Raw genomic sequence first — 14,490 nt, forward strand, 5'->3', positions numbered from 1 at the left:
TTAGATTTTACATAGGGCGTTAGTTTTACAAGTTATTCTTACAAGTGTATAAAGGTAGGGTATAGACTACTACACCCACAGTCTATACACTTAAATATGACCACATTTTGATTGCGAAATTACTAATGCGCAAACACCACATTATTCTCGATAAAGCTTATGAACCCTTGTGGCAAGAGAGAAATAAACAAATCCAGTAGGCCTAGTACAGTCAATATATTTTTCTATAACATTTCCAAAAACACGGAACATTGTAGATTAATTCCCATTTAATGTGTATTAGTCTATATTTACTTCAAGAAATTGTCACTTTTCTGATAGCCTGTATGGAGACTAATACATCGGGACCAATAAGCACCATAGCTACAATGTGGACCTATTCTGGCAACCAAGGCATCCTATGATTTATTCAATTCCATCATTCAAATTCGGGCCGACCATCTGCCCTTTCTTAGTCTGTGTAGGTTTGTGCGATGATTGTAGATGGTGGTAGAGTCATAAATAATATCCACTAGTTTATAATTTTAAGTCAAGTCAAGTGTATTTCAATCAAACTGTTTACTGTGATGTTTTTTTTTCAGAACCCACTTTGATCTCATCAGCACTTTGCCTTCATGACCAGATTAGAGGGTAGAGTGTAATTGTTCAGTTCGTTATCACCCCAATCCTTAACCCAAATAGCATAATCTATCCAGTTGGGTAACATGTTGAATGAGGCAGACAGGATTTCTGACATCATAGTAACAAGTGTCTTATGACCTACATATTTTTTTCTGCAGGTTTACCATGACATGATCATTTTATTGATGCTAGTAGCAATTACAAAAAAAGTGTTTAGTAAGTGCTTACTAAATAGTGGTATTGGATGTTTTCATCTTGCTTCTTTTTTAATTTTTTTAATATAATGTTGCACACACAGGCTTTACACAACTTGTTTCAACATTTATTTGTGGGTACAAATATTCTCAGTTCTGACACTTTGTAAATCAGTGATTTAAAAAAATGAAGATTGATGTCCAGTGTCCATCAATGATCCCTAACTCAGCATAACTTTTGCCAAGAATGGATAAATGTTGCACAAAGGTGTGCATAAAGATTAATGGCAATTTGCTGCCAAAAAGTATTGATTCAAGCAATAGTTAAGCAATTAAGAAATCACAGGTTATTTGTTTTTAATCAATTGTAGAAATTAAAACTCATGGTATGAATACTTTCACAAGGCACTGTAAACATTTATTTTCTCTAGCAACATCATCTCTTACAAAGTACTATACTAGTGCCAAGAAGTACACAGTCAGAGAAAAATGTAATTCACTTAACATATCAGAAGCGTAGCCAAGTTTATCCAATAAATTAGGTGATTCAAGTGGAGATTTGTTTTGACAGGTCAAAACAACTGACCTCCACTGGAAAGAACCACTGCCCTGCATTTACAGGACCAGCTGTGGCTGGTCTCAGAAGCCCTTTTCCAGTCTAACTGTCACCTGAGGCTCTGAGCCAGTCTATTGAGCTCTTGTGAGAGAGCAGTGACAGTGTTCAGGATCCTCTGCTTGTCTCCATCCTCCAGCCGGGCCCCACAGCGCTGGGCAAACCTATCTGGGTGCCAAACGGCCTGCTGGCGCCGGAGATGTTTACGGAACACTGCAACATCTTTCTTGTCTGCGCCATGCAACATCACCTCCACCATCTCCTCCACTGAACCCTTCGGTGCCGGCCAGGGTATGTCCCCATAACTCAGCTTTGTGGTGACTGCTGCTGCAGTGTCAGTGCTGAAGGTAGCTGCACATCGCTCTTCATAGCGCTGTTTTTTCCCCTGACGTGTCTCCTCCTCTTTTCGTGCCGCACGCGCCAGGTACTCTTCATGCTCCCTTTGTAGCCTCTCATGCAGCTCTCTGTTAGCCCGCTCCTCCTCCTCTGCCTCTTTCTTTCCTTTCTTCCTCTTCCCATGAGAGCCTGAGGATGCCAGTCTTTGAGCTTCTGCGTGCCGTTTTGTGACATACTCTTGTCTAATTCTATCTGCCCAGTCTTGAAAGTCCTCCTCATCGGTATCGTCCTCAAATAAATAATCTGCTGTAAGAGAGAAAAGAAAAAAAGAGAAGACAAATGGACAATGATCTAAATCAAATCAGATTATTCAGGAGTGAAATCTTGCCACCTTACCATCATATTGTCCAAAGGTTTCAAAGAACTCATCCTGGCATTCTCCAAAAAGCTTCTCCTGCCACTCTTTCTCAGCGTCTTTTTCTTTAGAAACGTTTCCCTTCGGTGCAGTCTTTTAGAGAAAAGAAAGATTCAGTGCACACAATACAACCATACCCCTAGCTTCATAATTACCAGACTGGTTACCAAATGTAAGTGTGCAAGACTTCTGGATGGTTGTACGAAGTTATGTCCCAGCACTCTCCTAAAACACATATTAGCAACTCATACATATGGCTAAGACATTCATACCGTCTCAAATTTTATCCATTGCAGTAGGTCATGAGGTGTAATTCCTGCATTATTTGGTGCAACCATGGCTTCTGGGCAACTCTTTTGAAGGGGCACTACGAGGTCATCATATACTGGATAAAAAAGAAGAACAAGGTTAAGGAATGTTTTTATTATTCTACATATTTTTGTTGTTTAGTAGCTAATATTGGCAGTCCATTACCTATTTTGCCATGTTTTAGAGCCTTGTTAGCAGCAATGTGTAGAGGCGTGTCCCCTTTTTTGTCTTTCAAAAGGATGTCGGCTCCATTTTTCAACAAAAGCCGGAGGATGGCGTCATCACCAAGCGAGCAGGCCAGGTGCAGGGGAGTCCTGCGCTTTTTCCCCTGGGAGAAGTTGACGTCAAGGTCGGAGTGTTTCCGCAAGTATGACTTCAGCTTCATTAAACTGCCCTCTTCCACGTATCTTATCATCTTTTTCTGTGTACGAGTCACCATGACTTGCCTCCGTATGGTGATTTACTGTAATCTGCTGTAACAACAATAGCTAGTAACGTTAGTTTGATAATTCAGCTAACGTTACCCAAATTAGCTAGTCAACAACTCAACAACAACAAAAAATAATACCTAGCTATAGCTTGTCATAAAATACCAAAAATGGATGGCGTAATCCTATTACCCGTCTTTGGTGCATAAAGGTTTTTGTCAATTGATTAAGCCAATGTCAATGGCTCGCATCCCCCATTAGTTAGCTAGTTTGCCGATTAGCTGATGCTTGTAACATCGACCAAATTTGAGGTAGCACGGACAAATAACAATGTAACACAAAGTCAATATCGTGGGAAAAGCTCAAATCGATTTCCCGCGTCCTCAAATCCCATTGGATAATAAAGCCAGAGATCCCGCCTCCCTGACCTTTTCTTCCAATGGAGGTTGAGAAAGACGCGAGGAGAATTCAATTGAGATTCCTCCCATGTATATTTCTTCCGAGTCATTCAGTTCCGGGTGGGTTGTAATTCTGTATTTAATCACTAAGTGGCGGTATACTGCTATAATCAAAACGTTAAATTACTGGCTTTATGCACTGCACTTAATTGATATCTTAATCTCTTGCTCTGATTGCTCGTGTTTAAAGTTTATGCAATTTTTTTCACCAAGCAGATTGGTAAAACTAACATCTGCTTTTAATCCAAGTGATCATACTTTTCGAGGTAGACCGCTTTAGCAGGGGAGGAGCTGGTGATCCCCTGTGCTGCTTTAAATAGCAATGTGAATTTGTGTCATTGATTGATTGTGTGTAGGCAACTGATATAAATCTTAGCCATAAATTACATAACATATGATGTAGCTATAGAGCTGAAGTTTGTTGAGCAAGTGTATTTTTCTCTTTTTAATTGTTGGTTGGCCCCCTTACATCTTTATATTAAATTATTTTGGTCTGATCATCGTTTCTCATGTCAAGTTCCTCCTTTCCTCTCATTTGGGGGTTGATGCTTTGCCATGCATCTGTTCTGGAGGTCCTTTCAGTTTACCACCTGTCAGGAAGAGGAGACTATGTAGGCTATGAGAGAGCATCTGTCTTTCTGTGTGTGGGTGTTGTGTAGGTGGGCAGCAGCTAGTTGTTGTCGCAGGCACCAACATCAATGGCGCCAGAAATAACAGAATAACATAACCAAAATGCAGAAATGTGGAACATCAGACTTAATCTCTTTTTTTTTTTTTACAAGAGTAATTTGTGTTTCAAGTTTCAAAGTTTATTCGCCACGTGTACAGGATACAATGGGTGTAAAATAGTACAGTGAAATTATTACTTTGAGGGCTCTTTCCAACAATGCAGTGATAATAATAATATTTTGTATCTGTGTGTGTGGATTTGAATGTGTGTGTGAGGGAATTTTGATAAACACAGATTTCGCCACACATTTTAATGCCGTCCCCCATTTGTATTAATCATAACTCATCTGAAAATGTCTATAAATAGTAATCAATGCATACAGTGCATCCGGAAAGTATGCAGACCCCTTTACTTTTTCCACATGTTATTATGTTACAGCCTTATTCTAAAATGGATAAAATTGTTCCCCCCCCATCAATCTACACACAATACCCCATATTGACAAAGCAAAAATTGGTTTTTAGAAAATGTTGCACATGTATTAGAAAAACCCCTGAAATATCACATTTACATAAGTAATCAGACTCTTTACTCAGTACTTAGTTGCAGCGATTACAGCATTGAGTCTTCTTGGGTATGACGCTACAAGCTTAGCACATCTGTATTTGGTGAGTTTCTCCCATTCTTCTCTGCAGATCCTCTCAAGCTCTGTCAGGTTGGATGGGGAGCGTCGTTGCACAGCTATTTTCAGGTCTCTCCAGAGATGTTTGATCGGGTTCAAGTCCGGGCTCTGGCTGGGCCACTCAAAGACATTCAGAGACTTGTCCCGAAGCCATTCCTGTGTTTTCTTGGCTTTGTGCTTAGGGTCGTTGTCCTATTGGAAGGTGAAACTTCGCCCCAGTCTGAGGTCCTTAGCGCTCTGGAGCAGGTGTTCAACAAGGATCTCTCTCTACTTTGCTCCGTTCATCTTTCCCTCGATCCTGACTAGTCTCCCAGTCCCTGCCGCTGAAAAAAATCCCCACAGAATGATTCTGCCACCACCATGCTTCACCGTAGGGATGGTGCAAGGCTTCCTCCAGACGTGATGCTTGGCATTTAGGCCAAAGAGTTCAATCTTGATTTCATCAGACCAGAGAATCTTGTTTCTCATGGTCAGAGAGTCTTTAGGTGCCTTTTGGCAAACTCCAAGCGGGCTGTCATGTGCCTTTTACTGGGGAGTGGCTTCCGTCTGGCCACACTAACATAAAGGCCTGATTGGTGGAGTGTTGCAGAGATGGTTGTCCTTCTGGAAGGTTCTCCCTTTTCCCCAGAGGAACTCTGGAGCACTGTCAGAGTGACCATTGGGTTCTTGGTCACCTCCCTGACCAAGGCCCTTCTCCCCCGATTGCTCAGTTTGCCTGGGCGGCCAGCTCTAGGAAGAGTCTTGCTGGTACCAAACTTCTTCCATTGAAGAATGATGGAGGCCATTGTGTTCTTGGGGACCTTCAATGCTGCAGAACCTTTGTGGTACCCTTCCCCAGATCTGTGCCTTGACACAATCCTGTCTCGGAGCTCTACGGACAATTCATTCGATGGGTTGTAGAAACATCTCAAGGATGATCTATGGAAACAGGATGCACCTGAGCTCAATTTCCAGTCTCATTGCAAAGGGTCTAAATACTTATATAAATAAGTTATTCTGTTTATTTTATACATTTGCAAAATTGGTAAAAACTGTTTTTGATTTCTCCTTATGGGGTATTCTGTGTAGATTAATGAGGGGGGAAAAGTAATGTAATCAATTTTGGAATAAGGCTGTAACGAAACAACGTGGAAAAAGTCAAGGGGTCTGAATACTTTCAGAATGCACTGTATTTGTATTACAAACTTACCCTGTGATCAAATAAGGATGGAATCAGCTGAGCTAACTCTTGTCCTAAAGTGCAGCAAACCTCACACATTTGTACCTGTCTCCAGGTCTGTCTGTCTATCAGTGTACCTGTCAGTCCCTGAGATGCGGTAATGTTATGCTCATAGGGCTTGAATGAGTCCAGCTGAACTGCCTCTGTGCTGGGGCTGATGACAGGGGCTTCATTTAGCCCTCTGGTGGGTCTGAGGGAGGGAGAGGCCTTCTGTGCAGAGAGAGGGCTCCCTCACAATGGAGGGGATAGAGAAGGAGATGAAGGGGTGCTTTGTGCCCTGGAGAGGAGGATCTGTTCGGGATAATTCAGTTCCTCACACCCGTAGATCCGGAGCGGTCCCCCAGTCACAACCCCCTTCCACCCACATGGCTGTCGGAAACGACGTGACTCCTTTAACGATACCCCTCTTGTGTGAAAGCCTTTGAAATGTCAGAGAGAAGGCTCCACTCTGTCATCTCAGGTGATTGGGTCACATGCTCACCTCAGGTGTTTGGGTCACATCCTTACTTCTCTGTAGAGACTGGGCTGAAAGCGATAGATGTGATTCTCACTGACAGTCTGTTTCAGCAAGATGAGCTGGATCACCTCCCCCATACCATTGCCTCAGAGTGGGGTCATGTGCCAGGTTTGATCAGATCATATCACAGTGTTACGTAGCTGTTCCTGCTAACACCCTGAACTCCCATGGGGTTAGGCAGGGCATGCGTCTCTCGGGCCAGGGGAATGAAGCGGAGCGATACTGCTGAAAGACAGGATATCCCTGGACAGGAACCCTTACCTTGCCCCAGCCTCCTCTTGTCTGTCCTGCCTGGCCTGCTGACTCTATCCTGTCCACTGAGGTCCATCACCCTGCAGAGAGGGAGGAGGGGGGAGGGGTAAGGCAGGAAGGCAGGGGTCCTACAAGACGCTCCAAGGGTCATCTCCCCATACCGCCAAAGCACAGCTAGGTCTGGCCCCAGGTCCAGTTTGTGGCCTGGGCTACCTTCTCCCCATTGTTCAGATGGAAGAGAAACATCCACACACTTCCTCTGGATCTGTCTTTGTCTGTTTTTTTTGCTCTGATTTAGGACAGCTGGAGATATGTGTAATGTATGACATCCCTGTTTTAATAGCATTACCTCATTGTGAAAGATGGCTGGAGTCACTCATAGCAGGTAGAGCAGTTGTGGAGGACTGTTGTGAGGGAAGGGTGTTTGTCTGAAATGGCTCATCTCCTAAACAAGGGTTTGAAGAGGGCCATTTCAATTTTACCATTATTGCCCATAAGGTTGTCAAGGCGGTTTTCACACCTCACATGCAAACCACAGCCTTATTTACAACTTTTGTAAAAACACACTCCTGTTAACATGTCAACAAGGAATAAACTCTTATTTGACCCACAATGTGCTATGGTTGGTAAATATTCCCTGGAGTTTTCCTGGGTGTGGTAACACCTTCCATACAGTCTATCAGGGGCATGTCCACTGATGATAGCCATTAGGCTTAAGGAGATCATCACTAGGACACTACAATTCTACTACTCTTCCCCTAGTCTAATGACATTCAGTGGTATATTCAAGCCTGACTATTTTCTAAAGGTGAAAGGATTTCTATGCTGTTTGACATTTTACTGTGAGGATGCCTTTGCAGCTTGTGTGTACGGTGTATTTGCCATAATTTGTATTCCATTGGAAATGGGTGACTTGATATCGGTAAGGCAGAGTGGTCTTGCATTTACCACTACTTGAAAACATTTAAAATAGTTTAAGTACCATTTGATGCTTGCCTTTACCCAGGTAGGGGCTACATTGGTCGTCTAGATGGCTCAGTGGGGTGTTGATGTGTTTATCTTGCAATAGGAGAAGGGGCAAACAAAAAAGATGAAAAATCAGTTACACCAGTGTCATTGCAGAGCTGTGCCTGTATACCTGGATCAATAGCTACAATATACATTATACAGTGTTCATTTTCTTGCCTGTCAGAAAAAAACTTTGTTCATACTGGCGCCACAATCTCAAATGAGTCTGTTTGCTACAGTGTCAGCAAAGCTATGTCGAGAACCTAAGACTAAGGCCTTTGTGGGTCTACAGTAGGGTGGCCATTTAACATTTGAGCTACAGCGGAGTAAGCAGCATCTATGTAAAAAAAAAAACATGTTGAAAATCTTGCACATGCATAGAAGCTTCATACCTTTAGCTATTGGAAAGAGGGTTCCAGAGAATTCTGATCTGCAGCCATTACGTTTGAGGTAATGCCCCTTTGAAAATAAAAACTCTGCCCCTGTCTTTCTCTCCTTGTTTTAATTGAGATGTTTGTCTGTACAGTCATTTTGTGAACGTTTTTTGTCATCCAATGCAAAGTCCATTAAGATAATCAAATGAGAGGGGTTTTGAATGGGAAATCCCCATGGTACGGCTGCTGCTGTCATAAATATAGGCCCACTTGAATCTCACACACTGTTATTACATAGGAATGTTGATTTGAAATCTCTTGTGTAATCTATTTTGAAAAGTACTCTACGACATACCATCAATGCCATCTCACATAGGGACCAGAGGGGTGCAGGGAACAGACACACAAATGCTTTTCATGTTACTATGGCTAAATGCCCTCTCTAGCTCAAAGAGAAACCATGTTGCCCAGCATATGCAAGGTTCCGGCCGTGAAATCTGTACAATATGATCAAATTACCTCCATAAAACATGAAAACCTCAGAGCATAATCTATTCAGATTCTTTCACATATTCTTTCACACTTTTTTTAACCCTTCTTTGACCCTCCCAAGTGGTGCAGCGGTCTAAGGCACTGCATCTCAGTACTAGAGGCGTCACTACAGACCCTGGTTTGATCCCGGGCTGCATCACAATCAGCCGTGATCAGGAGTCTCATAGGGGGGCGCACAATTGGCTCAGCGCTGTCTTGATTAAGGGAGGATTTGGCCGTCATTGTAAATAAGAATTTGTTCTTAACTGACTTGCCTGGTTAAATAAAGGTTAAATAAAATACAATTGTGGAGTCGGCAGATAGGGTCATATTTTTACATGGTGAACGATGCCTGGTGTGTCTGATGTGGACCAGGTCAGGACAGCTGCTGATGAGGAAGACATGGGGGCTTTGTGTGATGGGTGAAATCTCCTGTCTGATAAATGACCTAACCTGTATCAGACATGAGATTAGTTCATACTGTAGCAGTGATTTCAATCTGTCTATGGGTCTGCGTTCTGTGCGATGGGTTTAGCATGCATGAGAAAGAGGCAGAATGAATGTGTTTGTATTTGTTGGGCTTCTGAAACATGCAGAGAATTCCAACATGGTGGTTTAATGACAGAGCGCATGTTTGGGTTGTAGATTAGAGACAGGGATGAGGTTTTCTAATTGGGAAGAGTTTTACTAGTGTCTGTACATTTGAGACGATGAGAAATAAACAACAGTGATAAATAACTTCCAACTGGCCTCCAGGGCCACACTTTAACTGTTGAATCAGGTTCAGGCTCCACCAAGCCCAATCTATCCTGTCAACAAAGGCAAATATTGTCTCACAGGAGGAGTGTGGTGTCCATAAGTGACCCAGGATTAGTAGCCCACTCCTCCTATCCCCCCTACGGTCACTGATTATATCCTGAAGCTCATTACAGCCAAATCAGTTAATATTGGTGATCGTCTCTTACAGGTCAATGACCCGCTGTACGCACCACGCTTGTTTGCAAATGTCTCATACAGTATTTACATTATCGTTATTGGCTTGAATTGGATTCAGTGCAAAGCATCCCAACAATGGAACATGATAATAGTACACTACAATATTGGCACTTGTTTCAAACAAGGAGTGAATATTACATATTTTATTTTCAAATAAGCTACTGAAGCTTATATGTTGCTTGAGGGAGTGAGGGAGAGATGTGGCAGCATGGTTGCAGTGGTTTACATAATTAACATGTAAGTTCTCTGAGAAGATTGTCCTCTGTGAGTTTATACTGTATGTCCAACAAATCTTCAACACATTTCTGTTAATCGTCTAAGGGGAACAACTGCCGCAAAGGAGCAAAGAAATAAACAAGTTGGAGGGGAAAATAGAACTCAAACATGTATTTCCTTTAGACAGCTTTGATTATGGTCTGACTGCACACAATGGGAGGGAGACTGCCACCCTTCAACCTTGTGTGCTAACAGGAAAAAGCACATTCTACTGAATAGTGTTTCCATGACATCATAACCAGCAACAGAGTGACATGAAGATATTAGTTAAAAAGAAACCTTTTTTATTACAAATCACACACATAAAAGCATTATACAGCATGTATTCACATCTTTGTCAAATAAAGACAAGTTCATTCATGCCTTCTTCAATTCTAATTCAATAAACACACATACAAATGCACACTAAAATGTAATCTGTCAGAGCAGTCGCCTATTAGTTAGCCCTTCTCCCCCTCAACAACATTTGTCAGCTGCCATCTGTCCGTCTGGAACCCCCACTCGCAGTGCCCTTGTCTCCCCTTCCAACCCTTTAATCAAACGGCAACACCTTTCTTTGACTGGCTGACTGGGGCAGATAAGACAAAGACAGTCTGGACGATGGGGTCTCACCTCTTTCCAATTAGCAAGTGCTTACAAAATAAAAACAAGAACAGCATGGTACACAGGCATGAATAATACATTCCACCAGTGTTAAAAGCCAGAGCCTTGGGACCCCCATCCAAGAGCTTGCCTTTAGTCCACACAGGACACCAGCAGAACAATATGAGCTGCTTTGTCCTTTTTGAAATACATTCAACTCTGTCCAAAATGTCTGGGGTCTGGTTTGCATCACCCTGGTATGGAGCTTGGTCCCCTGTATCAAGCAGTTCAAGGGATTTGTACAAACTTCCCAATCACTGAGAGTGGGCTTGGAGGATGTTAGTGAGTCTATCAGTTTCCTCACTCACTCAGTCTGCAGTCCACATGTATGGGGCAGGCGGATGATGACACCCCCAGGAACTGACTGGATAGGTAATTATGTCATGCACCTCTGAAGTCTTAGATGTACCTGCAGTGTTCAGGTGGAGGCAGGACAGGGCAGCTGGGGACCCATTCCCTTTGGCTGGCGTCCCTCTCCCGTGCCCTGACTACAGCACAAACATCACATCTTAGTGGCCAGCGATTGGGCCTCTGTCTTTTGGGAGGACAGGGAGCTATTTGGGCTGGCGTGCATGGCCTTCTTCAGGTTGAGCAGACAAAGGCACTGGGAGCGGAAGCGCAGGTCGAAGAAGGCGTACAGGATGGGATTGAGGCAGCTGTTGACGTAGGCCAGGCAGGTAGCGTAAGGGTGGGCCAGCAGGAGGAAGCGGAGGAAAGCACAGGTGTTTGGAGCCAGGTTCAGGTAGGAGAGGGCATCAGCGCTCTTCAGCATGTGGAAGGGCATCCAGCAGGCAGCAAACACAAGCACCAGGGTGGTGATGATTTTCAGTAGACGCCGCTTCCTCTGGTCCTCCTTACGCAGACTCTTGAAGTGGCGTGTCACCGTGCAGCCGATGAAGCAGTAGCACACCATCATGGCCAGGAATGGCAGGAGGAAGCCCAGGGCAGAGGAGGAGATGCTGAGCCCTGCGATCCACATGAACTCCTGCTGCTTCAATACATTTGATTGATTGATTGTTTGATTGTCCCCACCCAACACCAGGCTGAAGTCCATGCCACAGGAGATGCGGTCGCTGTTCTCGTCGTACTTGGTGGTTCGGAAGATGAGGGTGGGGGCGGCCAGCAGGCCGGAGAGGAGCCAGATGGCCGTCAGGGAGGACTGCAAGTGGACACGGGTACACAGCTGGGTGCTGGACAGAGAGGGCACGATGGCTAGGTAGCGGTCAAAGCTCATGGCGGTGAGGCAGAAGACGCTAGCGTACATGTTGAGCAGCACCACGTAACTGCTGATCTTGCAGAGGGCCACACCGAAGGGCCAGTGGTAGCCTAGCGCAGTGTACACTGCCCACAGTGGCAGAGTCAGCACGAAGGTCAGGTCAGCCATGGCCAGGTTGCCTATGTAGATGTCTGCTGTCCGGCGCTTGGCCTGAGACCTCCACACAGTGAAGATGACCACGCCGTTGCCAGAGAGACCCAGGATGAAGATGAGCATGTAGAGGACTGGGATGACCGAGTAGGATGGCTCCCACTCAGAGTAGTCACACATGGTGCTGTTTTCCTGCTCGTCATAGTCATAGTCATAGTAGTCAGGGCTCTCGGTGGTTGTCCACGGCTCCATTCTTTCTTCTCAGAGTATCCTTTCCTTTTCTTCTTTCAAAGTTTCTGTTATTTGATCAGTTTAAATAATTTGATCTAATGTATTAATAAAATGTATAAAGCAATTAGAAACGTAGTCCAAATATGTGTGCAAGAAGTTCAGAAAAAGCACGCGTTTCAAAATAGTTCCTGCTCAGTCGAGGGCAATTTTAGGTCTGGTGTCACAGTGCCGGGGCAGGCTGCCTTTTTAAACCTAGGCAGTTCTGCACACACCCCTCTGTCCCCTCCTCCCAGGCCGATCCCAGCACTCCCAACCCCCCTTTCCCATACGCTCTCGCTCTTTCACCAGCACCCATTCCCCCCGTGACTCCCTCACATGCCCTTGTGAAGATAACTCCAATAGCCGGTAAGCAGGGCTCAATTATTAAAAGCGAAACCGTAATGAAATTACAAATAGGGAAGTTATGAAGCACACTTTTACGGTCTTTGAGACTGTAGCCTATTTGTGAAAGCGCATCTTGTGGATCTGCCACACATTTTACAACCTTCAGAAGTCATAAGAAGTAGAATTTAATTGATATTAACACCATTCGTTTTATTGCCTGTCTTGGCAAGCCAGGGCAAGCCACTAGTCGAACATTTGACAATTACAATAATAAAGTGACGGCATTTGAGGGGAAACCACTGCTAATCTGGCAATTGTACACCCAAATTAGAATATACACTACCGGTCAAAAGTTTTAGAACACCTACTCATTTAAGAGTTTTTCTTTATAATAGTGAAGACATCAGAATGATGAAATAACATCTATGGAATCATGTAGTAACCAAAAAAAGTGTTAAACAAATCAAAATACATTTTATAATTGAGATTCTTCAAATAGCCACCCTTTGCCTTGATGACAGCTTTGCACACTCTTGGCATTCTCTCAACCAGCTTCACCTGGAATGCCTTATCAACAGTTGCCACAAATGCTGAGCACTTATTGGCTGCTTTTCCTTCACTCTGCGGTCCGGCTCATCCCAAACCATCTCAATTTGTTTGAGGTCGGGGGATTGTGGAGGCCAGGTCATCTGATGCAGCACTCCATCAATCTCCTTCTTGGTAAAATAGCCCTTACACAGCGTGGAGGTGTGTTTGGTCATTGTTCTGTTGAAAAGCAAATGACAGTCCAGCTAAGCACAAACCAGATGGGATGGCGTATCGCTGCGTAATGCTGTGGTAGCCATGCTGGTTAAGTGTGCCTTGAATTCTAAATAAACCACAGACAGTGTCACCAGCAAAGCACCCCCACACCATAATACCTCCTCCTCCATACTTTACGGTGGGAAATGCACATGCAGAGATCATCCGTTCACCCACACCGCATCTCACAAAGACACGGCGGTTGGAACCAAAAATCTCTAATTTGGACTCCAGACCAAAGGACAAATTTCCTCCGGTCTAATGTCCATTGCTCGTGTTTCTTGGCCCAAGCAAGTCTCTTCTTCTTATTGGTGTCCTTTACTAGTGGTTTATTTGTAGCAATTCGACCATGAAGGCCTGATTCACACAGTCTCCTCTGAACAGTTGATGTTGAGATGTGTCTGTTACTTGAACTCTGTGAAGGATTTATTTGGGCTGCAATTTCTGAGGCTGGTAACTCTAATGAACTTATCCTTTCCAGCAGAGGTAACTCTGGGTCTTCCATTCCTGTGGCGGTCCTCATGAGAGCCAGTTTCATCATAGCGCTTGATGGTTTTTGCAACTGCACTTGAAGAAACTTGAAACGTTTTTGAAATGCTCTGTATTGACTGACCTTCATGTCTTAAAGTAATGATGGACTGTCGTTTCTCTTTGCTTATTTGAGCTGTTCTTGCCATAATATCGACTTGGTCTTTGACCAAATAGGGCTATCTTCAGTATACCCCCCTTACCTTGTCACAACATAACTAATTGGCTCAAATGCATTAAGAAGCAAAGAAATTCAACAAATTAACTTTTAAGAAGCCACACCTGTTAATTGAAATGCATTCCAGGTGACTACATCATGAAGCTGGTTGAGAGAATGCCAAGAGTGTGCAAAGCTGTCATCAAGGCAAAGGGTGGCTATTTGAAGAATCTCAAATAAACAAATCAAAATATATTTTATATTACTTTTTTGGTTACTACATGATTTCATAGTTTTGATATCTTCACTATTATTCTACAATGTAGAAAATAGTAAAATAAAAAATAAAAACTTGAATGAGTAGGTGTTCTAAAACTTTTGACCGGTAGTGTACATTTCCATGTCAATGATCACACAATAGCGGAGGTGCATAAAGTTGGTGGCCCCCATGCACTTACCACAAATTCCTTGTTTTGCTAGTT

The 14,490-nt window shown here is 43.6% G+C and overlaps 2 protein-coding genes across 5 annotated transcripts; both read right to left on the bottom strand.

Annotated features, from left to right (window-relative positions):
* Positions 1-880: 880 nt before the first annotated feature.
* On the bottom strand, positions 881-3,290 carry LOC139552435 (NF-kappa-B inhibitor-like protein 1). 4 transcript variants are annotated; one of them, XM_071364182.1, is made up of 5 exons: positions 3,057-3,290; positions 2,654-2,961; positions 2,452-2,564; positions 2,161-2,272; positions 881-2,067 (listed from the first exon to the last, which is right to left on the bottom strand). In XM_071364182.1, the coding sequence occupies exons 2-5, from the start codon at positions 2,925-2,927 to the stop codon at positions 1,481-1,483; spliced, it is 1,086 nt and encodes a 361-aa protein (XP_071220283.1). In that variant the 5' UTR covers positions 2,928-2,961; positions 3,057-3,290; the 3' UTR covers positions 881-1,480. The 4 variants fall into 4 exon arrangements, with proteins under 4 accessions (XP_071220283.1, XP_071220281.1, XP_071220282.1 ...); XM_071364180.1 differs by having other exon boundaries at positions 881-2,070; XM_071364181.1 differs by having other exon boundaries at positions 881-2,070; positions 3,109-3,281.
* Positions 3,291-10,166: 6,876 nt separating this feature from the next.
* Positions 10,167-12,367, bottom strand: LOC139552433 (apelin receptor B-like). The gene has a single exon (XM_071364179.1). It carries the CDS (start codon positions 12,157-12,159, stop codon positions 11,044-11,046), a length of 1,116 nt encoding a protein of 371 aa, XP_071220280.1. The 5' UTR covers positions 12,160-12,367; the 3' UTR covers positions 10,167-11,043.
* Between the last annotated feature and the right edge of the window lie 2,123 nt (positions 12,368-14,490).

Source organism: Salvelinus alpinus, chromosome 24 (genome assembly GCF_045679555.1).
Source record: "Salvelinus alpinus chromosome 24, SLU_Salpinus.1, whole genome shotgun sequence".
Lineage (NCBI taxonomy): Eukaryota > Metazoa > Chordata > Actinopteri > Salmoniformes > Salmonidae > Salvelinus > Salvelinus alpinus.